The following is a 15833-nucleotide window of genomic DNA, read 5'->3' as shown; positions in this document are numbered from 1 at the left end:
ATTTCTATTTACTAAATGTTTAATACACAGTCATACATGTAAAGACAATTTCTGAAGGGAATGTAAAACCACAATACCATTACAGTGCAATACTTGCTCTGATGTTAAATGTAATTTATTAATAGCTTTTTTATTTTTATATTGATTTTTAACTATCTGGGAAAAAAAGTAACATGATAGCCTAAATAGAATATAATGCATTCAAAGCCAAATAATATCAAGGAGTTTAGGACAGGGCAGCTTGTGATAATGTCAGAGATAGAGACCGTCCCGAGAACTTTACCACAGAGTTTATCACGTTTGAAATTTCTTCCATGTTAAAGGGATTTTAATATGGCTAAAATATAAGTCTGTTTACTTTATTCAAGATATTTTAAAACCAGCTGCATCTCTTCTTTCCTTTCATTTTTTAAATATAAACCTCTAATTTTTATTATTCATGTTTATTCTCTCTAACTTCAACTTTATGACAGTGCAGTGTACTTTTTCTTCCTCCTCATGTAAATCATTTTGAGTAGTCATGCTAATAAAATGTTCTATAAATGTAAACTTGCCTTGCGTTTATGGGTGAATAAACTAAAAGTTAAAAAAGGAAACCCTAAACAACTATCCATTCAAATGGGAAGTTAAGAGTTGTTAAAAAATGTAGACGCAAAATCCTTTGGACGCTAATATTCTGACTGAATAACACCGTCTGATTAGGATGACCTCAAACATTCAGATGATCCTCTTCTTATGTCTGTTGGTTTCATCTGTGTTGTAAGTTTTGTGTTTTCTTTTTTCCACTTATATGTGAAACTAAAGATGTTTTGGTGGATCTCCATATTGCCCAGAATATGGTTTTATAGTAATAGTTGAACTTTATTGATCTCACATTGGAGAAGTTTACCTCTGCATCTAACCCATCCACTTGGGGAGCAGTGGGCTGCCATTGTGTGGCGCCCGGGGAGCAATCAGGGCTTAGGGGTCTTGCTCAGAGACCCAGAGTGGCAGTCTGTTGAAGTGGGGCTCGAACAGAGAACCTCTGGATTCCAAGCTCTATCGCCTAACCACTAGGCACCCTCTCTCCTCCATAACCCCAAAATTAAAATGTTTAAAAACAATCATTGAGTTAAAAGCTTAAGTGTTAACCAGAGTGAGTTTGTAGAGATGTCAAAAATCATAACCAAATTGCTCCTGAACAGTTTTTTTTAGTGATATGATGATGAAAATCTTAACTGCAATTTTAATGCCCCAAATCTCTCTTCTTCAGTAATTTTCACCAAAACTATTTTGCTCTGCAGTGTAGAGGACAATTTATAAAGATAAAATGGCAAAGCTGAGCCTTTAGTTAAATCTCACTTTTTATGCAAAAAACTTCAGGTAATATTAATGTATAACTTGATAAGCTGATGCATAGTAAACAATGTTTTTAATGAATATATCTGTCATTGTTTAGATATTTACTTTAACATCACTATAAACTGACATTGTTAAAGGGAATAAAAAAACAAAACAGAAAACTGTTCAAATCCCTTGACAGTAGATGTGTTGATATAGAATCTGGTGTTTGTGTTTTTTGATGAGTGAGGCCTGATGTTCATTTTTCCTCCCCTGTTATTTCTGGCTAGTTTCTTGGCAGCAAAAATACCAGATGAGGAAAAAGAAAGGCAAAAGTCCCAGAAATTATGCCCAAAGTTTGAGCTGAAGCTAAAACAGAGAAATATTAAAATGGGACGGATTTGCAGATTGACATTCCACCCAGAGGCAACAATTTAGAAGACAGGCAATTCAAATTCAGTAGTTAAACATATATCTTTTTTTATAAAAGTTTCTATTTTTTCTTGTTTTTATGGTTTGTAGTTATGATGTGTAGGCCGTTCCAACAAGCTAAAGGTTAAACTCTCTTTCATTCATTATCAGCCTTGAGACATTTATTAAATTCACATTCTGCCACCTGAGAACATTTTCTAAAGACAAACATGCGTCAAACAAATAATACACCCCTGATGTGCATAAAGTCAACACAGTCTGGCTTCATGAATACATCTTGCCAGTCTGAAAACAGAATTTATGACCTCCAAGCCACACCTCATTGTTATCTGACACACACACAGCATTTAGAAAGCCGTAACAGAAAGATAGTTTACTCTGCTGACAGGCCTGTAAGGAAGTTCAGGGTTTTCAGCGTGACAGAAAACAGCTGACCTCCATCTTCTTCCATTCTCCATGGAGGTGTCACAGCACAAAGGTTAGAACCATAACTCCTCTGAAAAGAGGCAGCGTTTGAAAGCCTAGACGTATTAATCCATTCAGGTATGCTCTTGGACCATCAAAGCAGCACATGATGAAAGGTTTGGTGAAAAGTTTAGAGGTCATATGCTCCAGGCCAACTTGTTTCCTTTAGAAAGAGAAGGAAAAAAAATGATTCCCTTTCTTCATCAGTGGCAGATGCTGTTTTAGATCATGGCTGCCATAAACAATCTGAGGGTTTTATTATCCTGATCTATTATTCTGTGGTGTGCAGAGCAATGTAATCTGGGTTGCAGTGCGTCATTAGATCATGAGATAAAGCAAGAGAACATAGTTTCAGTTATTTAAAGTGCAGAATCATGTTACCTCAGCCTACAGCTTGCTTTTGCCTTTCTAAGACGATACCGCCACCCTGTGGTCGAATGAATTATAGCGTTTAACTTTTTTTTCTTTTTTGCAGTTTCACTCTGATGATTTAAAAATTAAGTTACACATTTGGCTTTTGTCATTTTCACACAGAATTACAGTTTTAACCTGTATGACCTTAGAAGTCCAAATCTCTTCGGCTCACTTTGTATCGATGTTCTGAACAATGAACTGCTGCCCTATTTGTTTTTTTCTTTTGTTTGGTTGGCCCATTTTTTTTTTTTTTTTTTTTTAAAGGCCTATCCTGGCCTCCTGGCAAAGTTAGTCTAGAATATGGGTCTGCAACCTTTGGCCCTGGAGCCTAAAAATGACCTAAACAACTAATGTACTATAATAACAAATACCAGTCTTAGAAACTTTAGCTATTTTTATAAAGAATATGTGAATTTTCCCAACAGAGTGAGATTAAAAGAACCAGAAATATGCATTAGAGCCATTTTTCTTTTAATTAGCAGAGATTTTTTTAATGCTTTTTTTTTTTTTTTTTACATCAAATAGCTTACAGAAGAAAATCAATGCTTCTTATTGAGCCACTGACACCATTTCTAAAAGTTAAAATAAAATAAAGTGTTTTTTTTAAGGTGGCAACATATTTCCTAAGAAAGATATTTAACAAAATAATAGGTTGTTAAAAAGTAATATTTTGCTGTTTGAAACAATTTTTATTAGCCCAACTGAGGGAGAAATGGCTCTTTTGATTTGAAATGTTGCAGACCCCTGGTCTAGAACCAACACTGGTGTTAGGCCTAAAGGTAAACCATTTAAACAAACTGGATCCCAAAAATAAAATCCATTATAAGCCGTACTATCTTAGGTAGTATTTTCACGAGTTATAGCAACCTGATTTTGAAAAAAAGCAGGAAATTGCTCCATTGATCTTCCGTTATGGTCTAACCATCACATTATTAATTAGCCATATCTATTCCCACCTAACAGTTCTGGAAAGTTTCCTTTACCAATATACTGTTTATATTTCATCAAGCTCATGTGTTTTGGACAGACATTCATATTATTTTAATAAAACAGAAGGGGGGGGGGGCATTTGGGCTTCTTGGAGGTGGAAGTATCATGGTTTGGACATCATTGAAAACACTGCTGTTGACAGAAGCTGAAAGCGGCGTTGAAAACCAGTTTTTATTATTCAGACCATAACTAGCTGCATTTAAACATACAATTGACCACAAACAATCTTTAAGACTTCACCAGGTCTTTCCAAATAGATTACACAGGTGATGAGGTTCTTTTTTTAAGCAGATCAAAATGAAAATGTAGGTCGGATCCAACTGTTCATGGCAGGTTACCAAGTAAAACACTGAAACAAACACCTGATGTTCTAGATGAGGAGGAGGAAAGGGCTGCAGAGACGCCATCTCTTGTAAAAGACAGAAAACAAAGAATGTTTTTGTTGTATTCCAGATGAAGACCTAACGACTGTGCACACATTAGGACAGTATAACAAGGCAACCTGACTGAACAAGAACCGAAGCAGTTTTAGTATTATTTCATGATTCCAAAATATTTGGAAAAGTATTAAAAAAAATCCTGTTCTGTTATATATATATTTTTTCATAATTTGGAGCTTTAACTCTGTAAGACAGACACAGAAAGAAAAGGAGCTCAAATATCAAGTCTGAACATGTAGCATCGCAGCACAGGAAAAAAACAGCCCAAGGAATCCGTTCTTCAACGCGGTCGCGCTGAATCACCTTCCCTCGCGTTCCTCCCTCCAAACTGGTTTCTCATCTGTGCTTCTTGTTCTCCTAGAAGGCCGCAGCCCATCCAGGCTCTCAGTTCTTCCAGGTGTGGCTCGGTTCCTCCAGTCAAACACCAGACTGTAGTGTGAAATGTCTAATCTCACGTATGGTTGCTGCTATTAGTTAACTGTCTCTTTGTGGGAGAGTCTCTCACTCTCTGCGCGGCACAGTGGACGTGGACAGGCACTCCCCCTGGCAGGCAAACCACGCTTGGCTCGCTGAAGGTGTTGTGGCACAGGTGGCATCCCTTCTTCTCTGACACAAAAATAGGTTTCCTTCGCTCCTTCAACTGTAGAAGAGGGGGTAGAATAAAAAAATAAATAACAAACCAAAGAGAAAAACTTGCTTTAAGTCAGATTTAATGAAGCTATGACTATTTAGAATAAATAAAAATGTCTACTCATTGATTATTTGCGATATGCCACACTTACTGATATATTTAGAAAAATATTATGAAATACATATAATTAGAGGGAGGCTACAGTGTTTTTCAACCTTTCCTTACAATTGGTAACAACCCAGGTTTAAATTCCTGCCCAGAGAGCTGATCGCATGGCGCATTCTATCTTACAGCAACTTGTTATCAGAAGCTGCATCATGCTAATAGGTACTGATATAGATTACACCACATTGGCACAATAAAACACAATTAATAAATGACTTATCAAATTATTATTTCTTTATGTGTCATTAATTTATTGAAGGTATAGAGGACGATCTTTAAATTCCTGGTGGATCGTCTAAATAAGTGGTCCACCTGATTGTCAATCATTGTAGTATGTTTACATAAGGTCGTCCTACGTGCTCGCCCACTTAGGTATCTTTTTCTGCGCATGCTCACATTCAGGTGTATATGTATGGTGAGCTACGGTTTCAGCCAGTCATTGAAGCTCACCTTTCTCTCCGCATTTCTTTGAAAATGGCAGAGGGTCGTAAGAGGAAATGTGTCTACAAAGTGTATGAGAAGAAAAGAAAGGCCACAGAAGAGGCAGATATATACCGGAATGCTTTGCACGGAGATTTCTTCTCGCAAAGCATTCTGGGATTTGCTGACACAGCAACCCGCTGTTGCCATAGGCTTTTGCTACCTGACAGCGGCAACTAATAAGATGGTGCATGCACTGTGCGGTGGGGTAGTTACGTGACCAAAGAGTAGTAAAAAGCAGTGATCATCTGTCCTAATGGTCAGTTAACTGAGTTCACTATAAAGTCCCTGCTCTATATAGTGATTGAGGGATTTAGAGGTCAGTGCGGCCATTCAGACACAGTATGCCTGTATGAACTATTAGCGCAGTAACTTTTAAACAGAGCGTGCACGAGGAGAAATGGGCTCGTTGATTTTCTTGCACTGGTTTAGTAGACGTTCCCTCTACGGAGCGGGTACAGGAATTTGCATTTTTTTTAAGTGGAGAGAAAAAAATTTGCAAAAATTCTCGATTATACCTTTAAAATTGGAAATAAATACAGTATATCTGCGATTCTAGCAATAATATTGACTTTGCAATAAAAAGAAAACCAAGAAGTTGTCGTCTTATGACGGTGGTTGAGAAGCAGCCCAACATGGGAGCAGCCCAAGTCCCACCTCCTTGACGTTGATTGATGTGTGACGGTATAAATTAATTCATGGTGTGCTTCCCGGCAGGAACATGACAGACTTTTTAATAAATCAGGAAAGTATTAAACTTACTTCATAAAATCCTAAACTACAGTGACAAAAGTTTTCACTCACCCATCCACCTAATTAAAATGATCAGTGTCTGACCTCATGAATAAGAATGATAATAAAGAAACCAAGTCCCAGCCATTTCGTGTCGCTCACCCTGTCATGCAGCAGCTGCACGTTCTCAGAGCGGGCGAGTCCCAAAGCGATCTGGGACGTACGGCTGGCGTGCATGCTGGCCCTGACGGCTCGGTTTAAGAAAGGCCTCAGCAGCTGCAAGGACCAGTTTTCTGGGAGCATCCGTAGGACGCGGACGGCATCGAACACCTCGCCGTGCCTGTTTAGGAGATCCACAGCCGCCATCTCCATCTCACTGCTGCCGCCACTTCCAGAGGGGGCGTCGTGCAGATAGACCCCGAGGAGAAGGTGAAACAGCCGCTGCCGATAAAGCGGATCTCGATCTGACGAGGCCCAGACGACGAAGGCCTCTGCGGACGGGAAGTCTCTCAGTTTGTGCACCAGTATATGCAGCGCTTTGTCGTGCTCCTCTAATTTCCCATGTAGTGTTGCACGCTCTAGCAGAAGTTCTTCACAGCCCTCCATTTTACCTGATCAAAGTTAAAAAAAACAAAAACACAATTTCAAACCTGAACAAAGCTCTTATTTCTGTTTAAAACAGAAATGTTTTTACTTTATCTTTAAATGCTTTTATTACCTAAAACAAACTGTACACGGTATAAATGAGACTCCCTGATCATGGCTTGGAGCTTCTCTCTGGCTTTGGTCAGCTGGTCCTCATCCTTAGGCGTCTTCAACAACGACACCACCCTCTCCAGGTATAACACAGCCAAATGTGTGTGGAACTTCTCTTTCTGAAGGCACCAGAAGAAGAAAACAACCTTAAAAAGGTCAAATCCACCCACTGCAGTCCTCTGCATGTAAACTAGGATCTAAATATCCAATACAGTGGTTTTCAAGTAATCAAACTGCTGCTCCCTTTTTTTTTTATATAAACAAGAATTCTTTCCATCTTCCTGTAAGCTGTATCCCCAAATAAAAGCAAATTTTTTAACCTGGATTTTTCTCTCCAACACCAGGTGTTCCAGATACAGAAGAAGAGCCTGGCTGTGCTTTCCCAGGTAGGCGATGACTTCATCTGGGTTCACCTCCGATCCACCTTTGCAGACAGGCCTCTTGGTAAAGATGTGAACACCTTTCTATAAAGAAAGAAAAATCTATCAGAAAGATTAAAACCTGCAGTCTGAGGAGAGGGATATGATTTTACTTCTAAATACTGCATTTTATACTGCTCCTAAATACTCCTAATATCTGCATTTTTAATACAAATTATTATTCTTTTGCATTTTCAGTTCAGACAGAAACATAAATATAAACGTTTGCTAAAGAGATTTAGTAGTAATAATGAATGAGGAACAAAAAAAATATATATTATGGATGGAAACTAGAAAAATAGAGGCTCCCAGAAAAAAAGGTAAAGTTTGGGTTGAGCGGCTTCAAAAATCAGACAGCAGTTACATTTTTGGGGAACCTACGGTGGGATCCTTCCGCAAGGCCCAGTCTGCATACTTCCACACAATCTCCATATTGGAAGAGCAGCAGAGAAAGTCCACAATGTACTCATACAGATCGGATCTGGTGGAGTCGCGCAGTTCACCGTCAACAATACGAATCCACAGCTAAAAGACAGAGAGGGAGGGGTGACCATCCGCTGCAGGCTGCAGCTTTAATCATTTCGGTTCGGAACAATGAAGATGTGCAAACCTGCAGTGCTGCTGCGTCCTGACCGTTAAAATGATAGAGAAGCCCGAGTGCAAAATATCTGAGAAATAAAAGAGCGAGTTCAGTCAAACACATGATTACATTTCTGTGCAGTAATTAAACTGGCCTGATGGAACTGGACGTGGATTTAACAGCTTCATCGGGAAGCTAATTAACAGCGAGGGACAATGAGGAGTATTTATCCACCAAAGGCCCGACTCACACAGTCCTTCAGGAATTGGTCAATTTTATCACTGCAATAATGAAAAAAGATCAAACCGATTCCTTCGTTAATCATCCACTGAAACTCCATATGCCAATTTCCTCAGTTTACAAAGACTTCCTGAGAATAATTAATATTAATTTTCCTCGCTCTTTATAAAGCTGATGAACAAATAAAGCAGAAGAATTGTGCTTTAAGCTGCTGTTAAGAAATGTGCATTTAGATAACAGAGTCTAAACATTTAGGATCAAAATGTCCACCCCTATGTCTGCAGCTCACAATCCAACCGTTTGTTAGGAGAAATACAACTTTATTTTCCATTATTTCCTTTAGCATCCTTTTTCTACTTGTTTAAAACCCAATATGTAGCCAGATTTTATTTCCAGGAATAATCCTGTAGGCATACACACTTGTGGTATTTCTCCAGCCATGGAATGCTGTCTGTGAGCAGGCACGAGTTGTCTGAAGCCAGCAGATCCAACAGGCTGTCATGATCCTGCTCGGCGTAGAGCTTCAGCAGAGCTGTGTCCACGTCGTCTCTACAGCCGTTCACCAAGTCCGTGCTGCGAACCTGAACGTGTTCAAGAGAGACGGGAAGTTAAAAAAAAAAAAAAAAAAAAACACAGAACAGTGTCACACATTACTGAACTGCAAGAAAGATGGGCTGAAGAAGGCGTTACCTCGCCTAAATAACTGATGAGGAAGTTCTTGCATCGCAGCACTTTTCCCTGGTCACCCTTCGCCAGATGGTTGAGATCCGCAAATTCGTGAAGAGGAGGGTGGCAGCGCATGAACGACGAGGAAGCTGGGAGCAGTAAGGGGTAGAGAGATATGAGCTCCCGCACATCCAGCTGACCCTTTCTGAAAAAATGAAAGAAAGGATCATGAGAGGCAGGAAAACATAAAAAAGTTTAAGACAAAGAAGGAGGAGAGAAGGATACATCAAAACTGGAAATTTCTAAAAAAAAAAAAAACAAAAAAAAATGATTAAGATCTATATTAGACAAATATATGTTATTTAAAATGTCCTCCTCTTTAGAGCTGTAAACAAAAAAACAAAAACAAAAAGTTTATATAATCTAATAAATATTTAACAAAGAAGTCACAGGATAGGAAAAATCTTGATTTTTATCAAAACAATAATAACTTCTGGAATATTTTTGAAATGAAGAATGCAGGGACTGGATTAATCTAATACAAGTTTATGAATTAGATAAAAAAAGAACCATTTAGGAAAATCTATATTTGATTTTTTGACTCAAGTCGCAGATGGATGGGAGGAGTAATAAGGGAGGGAAAACCGGTGAAGACATCCAGAAATGGACGACTAGCTTTTACCTAAAGTGTTCTTTAGCCTCCAGGAACTGAAGCTGACCAAACTTTATGAACCCGGCCTGCTGAAGGATTCTTCTGTGCAAAATCTGGAGAAAGTGTCAACAAAGCAGAAATAGTGACAGATTTTACTTCTTAAATCATCTGTCAAACTGTTTCTCTTGCTCAGGTCAACAATGAAAACATCACTAACCAGATGCTGCTGTTCACAGGAAACAGAAAAAAGTAAGTAATTTGGGAGAACAACGAACAGACTGCTGCATAATAATAAAAATGTCATTTTTCAATAAGCTGTTCTAAACGCCTCCATACACTTAACATAAAGACAAGAAATAAAAAAAAATGTCTGTTGTCTTTCCTTACATTTTACTTTAATGACAGCAGAAATATAATCAGAAGATGGCTAAGGGTTTTACTTTTGTCATTGCTTATATTTTCACTCACTTCTTTAGCCTTTTATAATACCTAAAGCATTCAGATACATTCCACTTGGTATTAATAGTTATTTTAGGCCAGACCTTTTATCTTCTATTTTCTAATCCACCTGTTCAGGTTTCGGCTTTACTTTCTATTGCCAAGTTTATGAAACATTAACATACTCCAGATATTTACCTGGAACTTGTCTTTGGGAATATTCCTCTGTGCTCCCTCTGTTAGGACCAGTGCTTCCTCCACTCTGTGGCTGGCCAGTAAGTCTTGAATCTGTCTCTCCAATGGCAGAGGAACCAGGACGTACACAGCCTTAGTGGAAGCCAGCATGACCTTCCCTAAAACACACACAACCATCACAGATTCAGGCTGTGACCACTCAGCTGGACTTACAAAGAGAAGACTGGCTACAATTCCTTTTAATCAAGTTTTTGCAAAGTTTCTTGGTCTAAAGACAAATCCCTTTTTATCATACAAAAAAAAAAAAAAAAAACCTGATGGCAAACTGGACGAAATCTGACAGGAATGACTCCATTCTCTAGTACAGCTCCAAAGCAGACATTCTTTAAATATCCCTGGTAGATCTGTGCAAACCTAGTTTTCAAAGTTCAGGTGCAACCTCCTGGATTTAGAGGACATTTAATGAACAAAGAGTTCACCATTATGATCAATAATCCTTTCTATGAAGGCGTCAAAAGTTTAGCCTGATAAACATGATTAAATGTGAGATTAAATGTGTAATTTAGTTTGGCCCCGATTAAAGAGACATCGGAAGATTGTTGATGAGAACAACCCGTTTTTTTTCAAACTGCTATCTGTGTACCTATTGGCCAACGCTCTGACCAATGAACGCACCTGAATGTGATGTAGGAAGCGCAACAGACTGTTGGAAAAACGGCGAATACGTCCTTCTTAAAAATGAATGAGCGTAGAGCCACTTCATGCTCACGTTTCAACGAAAACCCCAAGTCTAATCCTTCCAAAACTCAGTCAAACGAGAACTGTTCAATAGCTGTTGCCATCTTCCTTGTTATGCTTTCTCCAGTGTTATGCACCCTAAAACCCTCGCACAATTTGCATCCAAATATTCAAAACAGATCTCTGCGTTGTGATTTGCCCTCCAGTTCTAGGGCCTGGGGCATTGATCGAGGCTAGACCACATGATTTTGCCGGCTGGTGGGTGGGTCTAGTTTAATAGGCTGTGAAAGGTTAGTTAGTTTGACAAAATAAAAGAAGAGCTGCAAAAATGTAAAATCGGGAGAATTTTTTGTGTGTAATATTTTCATTTTCTGAGTCACTGAACCTGAGATTCCATCGTCAAGGTCAGAAGTTCCCAAAGTGGATTAGGAACTACAGTTCTGATGAGCAAAATATATCATAAAATACATTAATGTAAATGTCCCATTAAATAAGTAGATGTGATATTTATTTATGGGATGCATGATCATGATATATCAGTATTAACATCATTATTAGTTTGAAATATATCGGACTGATGGGTGAAACTGGATCCACTTTTTGATTGGGGTGTTGATTTTTGTGGTGTGATAGTGATGAAGTAAAGAATTGTGGGAGTTAATCTGAAACATAAACATACTGTCAGTGTGGAGGTTTTTCTTTTAATGGTGCTCAACAGCTTTTATATCATTAAGGGATATCAATAATAGCTCTCATTTTAATATCGCTCCATTCCTATTCAATTATTTATCTAATACATGATTCTAATGTTATATTTACAAAACTGTAAAATCCACAATCAAATAATGAAATACTCCATCTTATTATCAAAATATACATTTAAAATAAGTAAGTAAAAATATGTTAAAACCTAAACATGATGTTTAATCCCCTTTATAGTTTTAAATAAATATAGAGAAGTAATTCTTTGTATTTTTAGAAACTGTTGTATTGTTATTTCAGGGGTTACAGGCTAAAGCGTTTGGGAACCCTCCTCCTCAAAGAAAAAAATCCAAAAAATTGACAGGAGCAGAAATGCTCCTTTTGGCTTAGACACTGAGAAAACATTTAATCTAAAATGAAAAAATGTATGATTTCTTTGACAAGTTTAATCATCTGAGTAATTTTCATCTTAACCATTTATGATTTGAAATTACTATTTATTTATTTTTTATTCTTTAAGTTTTAAAAAGGTTCCGATATATATATATATATATATATTTTTTTTTTTTCAGATTAAACTTAATCTGCGTTTGATTTATTGTTTGATTGTATAATCATTTACTGTTTCATAATCATTCATTAACATTGTCCACTGGCTTGATTGCAAATGTTTTTTTTTTTTATCATATATTTATTAATAGTTACATATATTTTTAGTTTGTTAGTTCTTACTTTTCTCTACATACATTCACTGATTTCCCTTTTTTTTTATATACTTAATTACACTAGGATAATGTCATTTTATATTTAAAAGAGGCAAAAATGTGGAGGGAAAATTTAGATTTGTACTCATTTCTTATTTCATATATTGATTTATGTTATTTGCTTACTGAACATTTTTTTATTTAGTCTGTTTCACCTGCAAGGCCAGAAAATTTCTGAATGAAAGGAGTGTTTGGAACAAGAAATACTTACTCCCATAACAAGCCACATTCTTCTCAAGGTTTATTAATTAAAACATTTTACTGTTTAACCAAAGCGTCTACAATTTGTTTCGACTCTGACTGCTTTGCATTATTGTAAGTAAGGGAGACAAACTTTTGTCTATTAAGAACAGGGCTGAACAGCATGCAATGAGGGCCTTATGTTGTCTTGTTCTCTTTTTACTTTGCAAAGTAAAATAAAGTACTGACTGAGTAAATCCATTGATCTTGATTTAAAAAACTGGACTGTATAGATGAATACTTTTTTTACACGACAATTCCCCCAAAGATGAGTGTAAAATCTTTTGATTTGATCATTTCTTTCACACAAGTTCAAACATGAGGATGTTTATTGTTGGACAACGTTTTGCCCCTTCTGGGTAAGACGCTGCGGCTTTTAGACTTAAAGCCTGAAAGGAGCAGAGATATCAAATCTACCCTTAAAGAAAACAAAACCATTGCCTTTATATGTAAAGAAAGAAGCGTTTCTGTTCTTATAAAAAATCCAGATGCGGATCCAAAGGATTAAGTCAGGATACCTTCGACATCTTGTAGAACTTGTCCATCTCTGAATGAGAGCGTCTGCTTCAGTTGTTGGTCCAGCATGCTGTGGATGGTAATGAAGTTCTCATCCAGAGCCACCACATATGGAAAACACACAGCAGCAGCCATCACACTCTCGGACCAATTAACCGGAGCCCGCTGTGATGCGCCCTCTGCGTTAGCGAACATCCCTGGAAGAGGGGGCAGATGAAATAAAAAACTTTACTAAGCAGGGGGGAAACATCTAAACTATGTTTTATGCAGAAACAAACTTCACCATACAAAACTTTAATCTTCGGGAACAGAAACTACACTGTATAATAAATTAAAATCAATTTAAAATCATATTTAGATAACCTTTTTTGTTCCCCTGCAGAAAAATATTTCAAGCCATATTAGACCTACCAAGACCCCCAGGAGCTGCGAGGAGGAACTCCTCTCGGCTGATCCTCTTCACAATGGGTGTCCTCTCCTCGCTGTTGTAAGGGAAGAGGTCCTGTGAAGCTCCTGTGTTGTAGTTTAGGATCATGTACTGTGTTGTGAGGGCCAAGCACAAGAAGTATCCATCGATGCTGACGGCGACGGGCTGCTCAGGAGTGTTCACCTCTTTGACCAGCTGCACTCTGTCCTCATAGACCATGTAGATCTGAACCGTCCTCCTCTTGGATGACAGCACGCCCATTTCCACGCAGAACGGATCCCCGTTAACGGGGTTCTCGTTGATGCAGAACGCAGTCACGCCTCTGATTTTCACCCCGCCGCCAGCTGCCGAGGGAACAGACTCCAGAGTCACCATGTCGACGAGGAACACTATGCCGTCGCAAAGCACTATCAGACGCTCCAAAGCGGAGGCGGCGTGCAGCTCAGCAACCGGTTTGTTGAGGCCGAGGTATTTGTGAAGCAGCTTCTGGGCCGAGTAGCTCAATCTGCCTTTGGAGGAAGTGACCTCGTCCAGCAGGAAGTGGTGGATGAAGCAGTCATTGGTGCCCACGTACAGGTGCCGGCCGCAGCACTCGATGCATTCTATGTTGATGCGAGCTTTGTCGCCCATGAGGAGGTCACGCTCCACAGCGGGGACAAGCTCAAAAGCCTTCACACTCATCTCAGCCACGGCATCTAGACTAAAAAGCAAATACAAAGCAAACAATCAAACATCAACACAACTGCAGCTATGACTGATTTAAGGTCTGCATATAGTAAAAATCCTGAATCACTGCCAAGATCATGTGATATACCTGATGAGTCATTTGTGTTGGAAATGACTATTACTGTCAGGTAGATCAGACCCTTTTAATATTACTTTTGTGCATCTAAGAAATTAATCTAAACAGTGCAAACAGGTCAGTTAAAGCTGTAGCACAAGAGGTAAAACCTGATCATTTTATGATACTCATTATTATTAAAAAAATAAAATATTGCAGTTCTAATTAGAACAGCACCATAAAACAATAATTTCATACCATCTGACCAGTTTATGTTTCTAATCTTTCCTTATCTCAGTGTTTCTGATCCATTCTGCATGAGCCTGCCAGTCTTCCATCTAACAGTCTGTTTTAAATGGCATCTAATGAGTGACAGATTTCAACACATGAAGCACGTGACTCTGCACTTCCTGACCGTTAAACCATTGATATAAAAACATATACATTATATACCTGTGTATATATATGCTGTTTTTCGGTTATAAACAAAAAATATCCAAGACAAAAAATTATAGAGGAAAAAAAAGGGAGAATCTGTTTAATACTTTGGGATTGGTGTTAGCTTCCTGTTAGCTTCCGAAACCAAGCGCTTAATAACGGCAAGAAAGTTGTCTTATAGTTAATAGAAACTATCTGGTGATAAAGTATTTTATTTAAATTTTATTACTTGTGTAAAGCGATTAAATTTGGGTGTCTGGTTGTATTTTAATCCGTGAAAAACTGGTTATGCTACCACTAGCTTACGCAGACTTAGCCAGGCTAAAGCTAACTGTTTAATATATAGTTGTTGGATTTTCCCTGATACTACTAAAAACGGGACTTGTTCGTTTTGTGTTCAGTGCAGATGTTTCATTTCAACATGTCTGCGTGAAAAAATTCACATAAATCCAGTCCATCTCACTTCCCTTGATCTGATCGTCATCAGAACAACTCCCTTTTGCCGAGTTTATGGAGGAGTTGTCGGCGTTAGCAGCCAGGATACCTACCGCTGCAGAGAGCGCTCAGGACGGCAGGCCGAATCGGCACCGACAGGCGAGCCCTAATAATATGGAGAATGCAATCGCCATGCGAGGTTTCTAAAAATATACACCATGGTACCCAAGAGTAGGGGCCGAGGCAAGCTGAGGAAATCTGCGCTTTTACTGGTCGGGTCCTTCCCTATCCTCCCATCTGAAGCTCAGCTAGCTGCAGGTGGAACACAGGTGCGTTCAAGGCCACCCAAAAAAGGCGGAAATCTATCAACGAACATGAAAACAACATGTTACCACGGCAATGATGCTGCTAGCCAAATATATAACTATGAAAGTCAGAAAGAAAAAAAAAATCAGATAATGTACCTAAAGCTGAAATGTTCAGATTCTTATTTACAACTACGATAAACCTCTAACAAAAAATATATTCCACATTTCCTCTGCTTTTCAAATTGGGACAACAAAAGACGTGTATTATTTTTGAACATGTTATTTATGTAGGTGTGATGTAAATATGAGTGAAACTGTAAATTAGAGATATTTTCATTATGATCATTAAGAAAATAAAATTAAGTAGGCTTACTTCTAAGTACAGTATGTATTTATGCTTCTTAACTGTAAAGTAGGGGATATAAAGTTGGCATTTAAAAGTATTGCTAAAATGGGGGCCAACTTTTTA

The 15833-nt window shown here is 38.1% G+C and overlaps 1 protein-coding gene across 1 annotated transcript; it reads right to left on the bottom strand.

Annotated features, from left to right (window-relative positions):
• Positions 1–3916: 3916 nt before the first annotated feature.
• tgfbrap1 (transforming growth factor, beta receptor associated protein 1) lies at positions 3917–15408 on the bottom strand. Its single transcript, XM_038283916.1, has 13 exons — positions 15170–15408; positions 13387–14102; positions 12978–13172; positions 10019–10173; positions 9413–9495; positions 8755–8935; positions 8485–8645; positions 7855–7912; positions 7626–7769; positions 7146–7289; positions 6788–6944; positions 6232–6680; positions 3917–4701 (listed from the first exon to the last, which is right to left on the bottom strand). The coding sequence occupies exons 2-13, from the start codon at positions 14081–14083 to the stop codon at positions 4513–4515; spliced, it is 2613 nt and encodes an 870-aa protein (XP_038139844.1). The 5' UTR covers positions 14084–14102; positions 15170–15408; the 3' UTR covers positions 3917–4512.
• Between the last annotated feature and the right edge of the window lie 425 nt (positions 15409–15833).

The sequence above is a fragment of the Cyprinodon tularosa genome, unplaced genomic scaffold, assembly GCF_016077235.1.
Source record: "Cyprinodon tularosa strain WSP-4 unplaced genomic scaffold, ASM1607723v1 ctg197, whole genome shotgun sequence".
NCBI lineage: Eukaryota > Metazoa > Chordata > Actinopteri > Cyprinodontiformes > Cyprinodontidae > Cyprinodon > Cyprinodon tularosa.
This window is presented reverse-complemented; position numbering and strand designations above follow the sequence as displayed.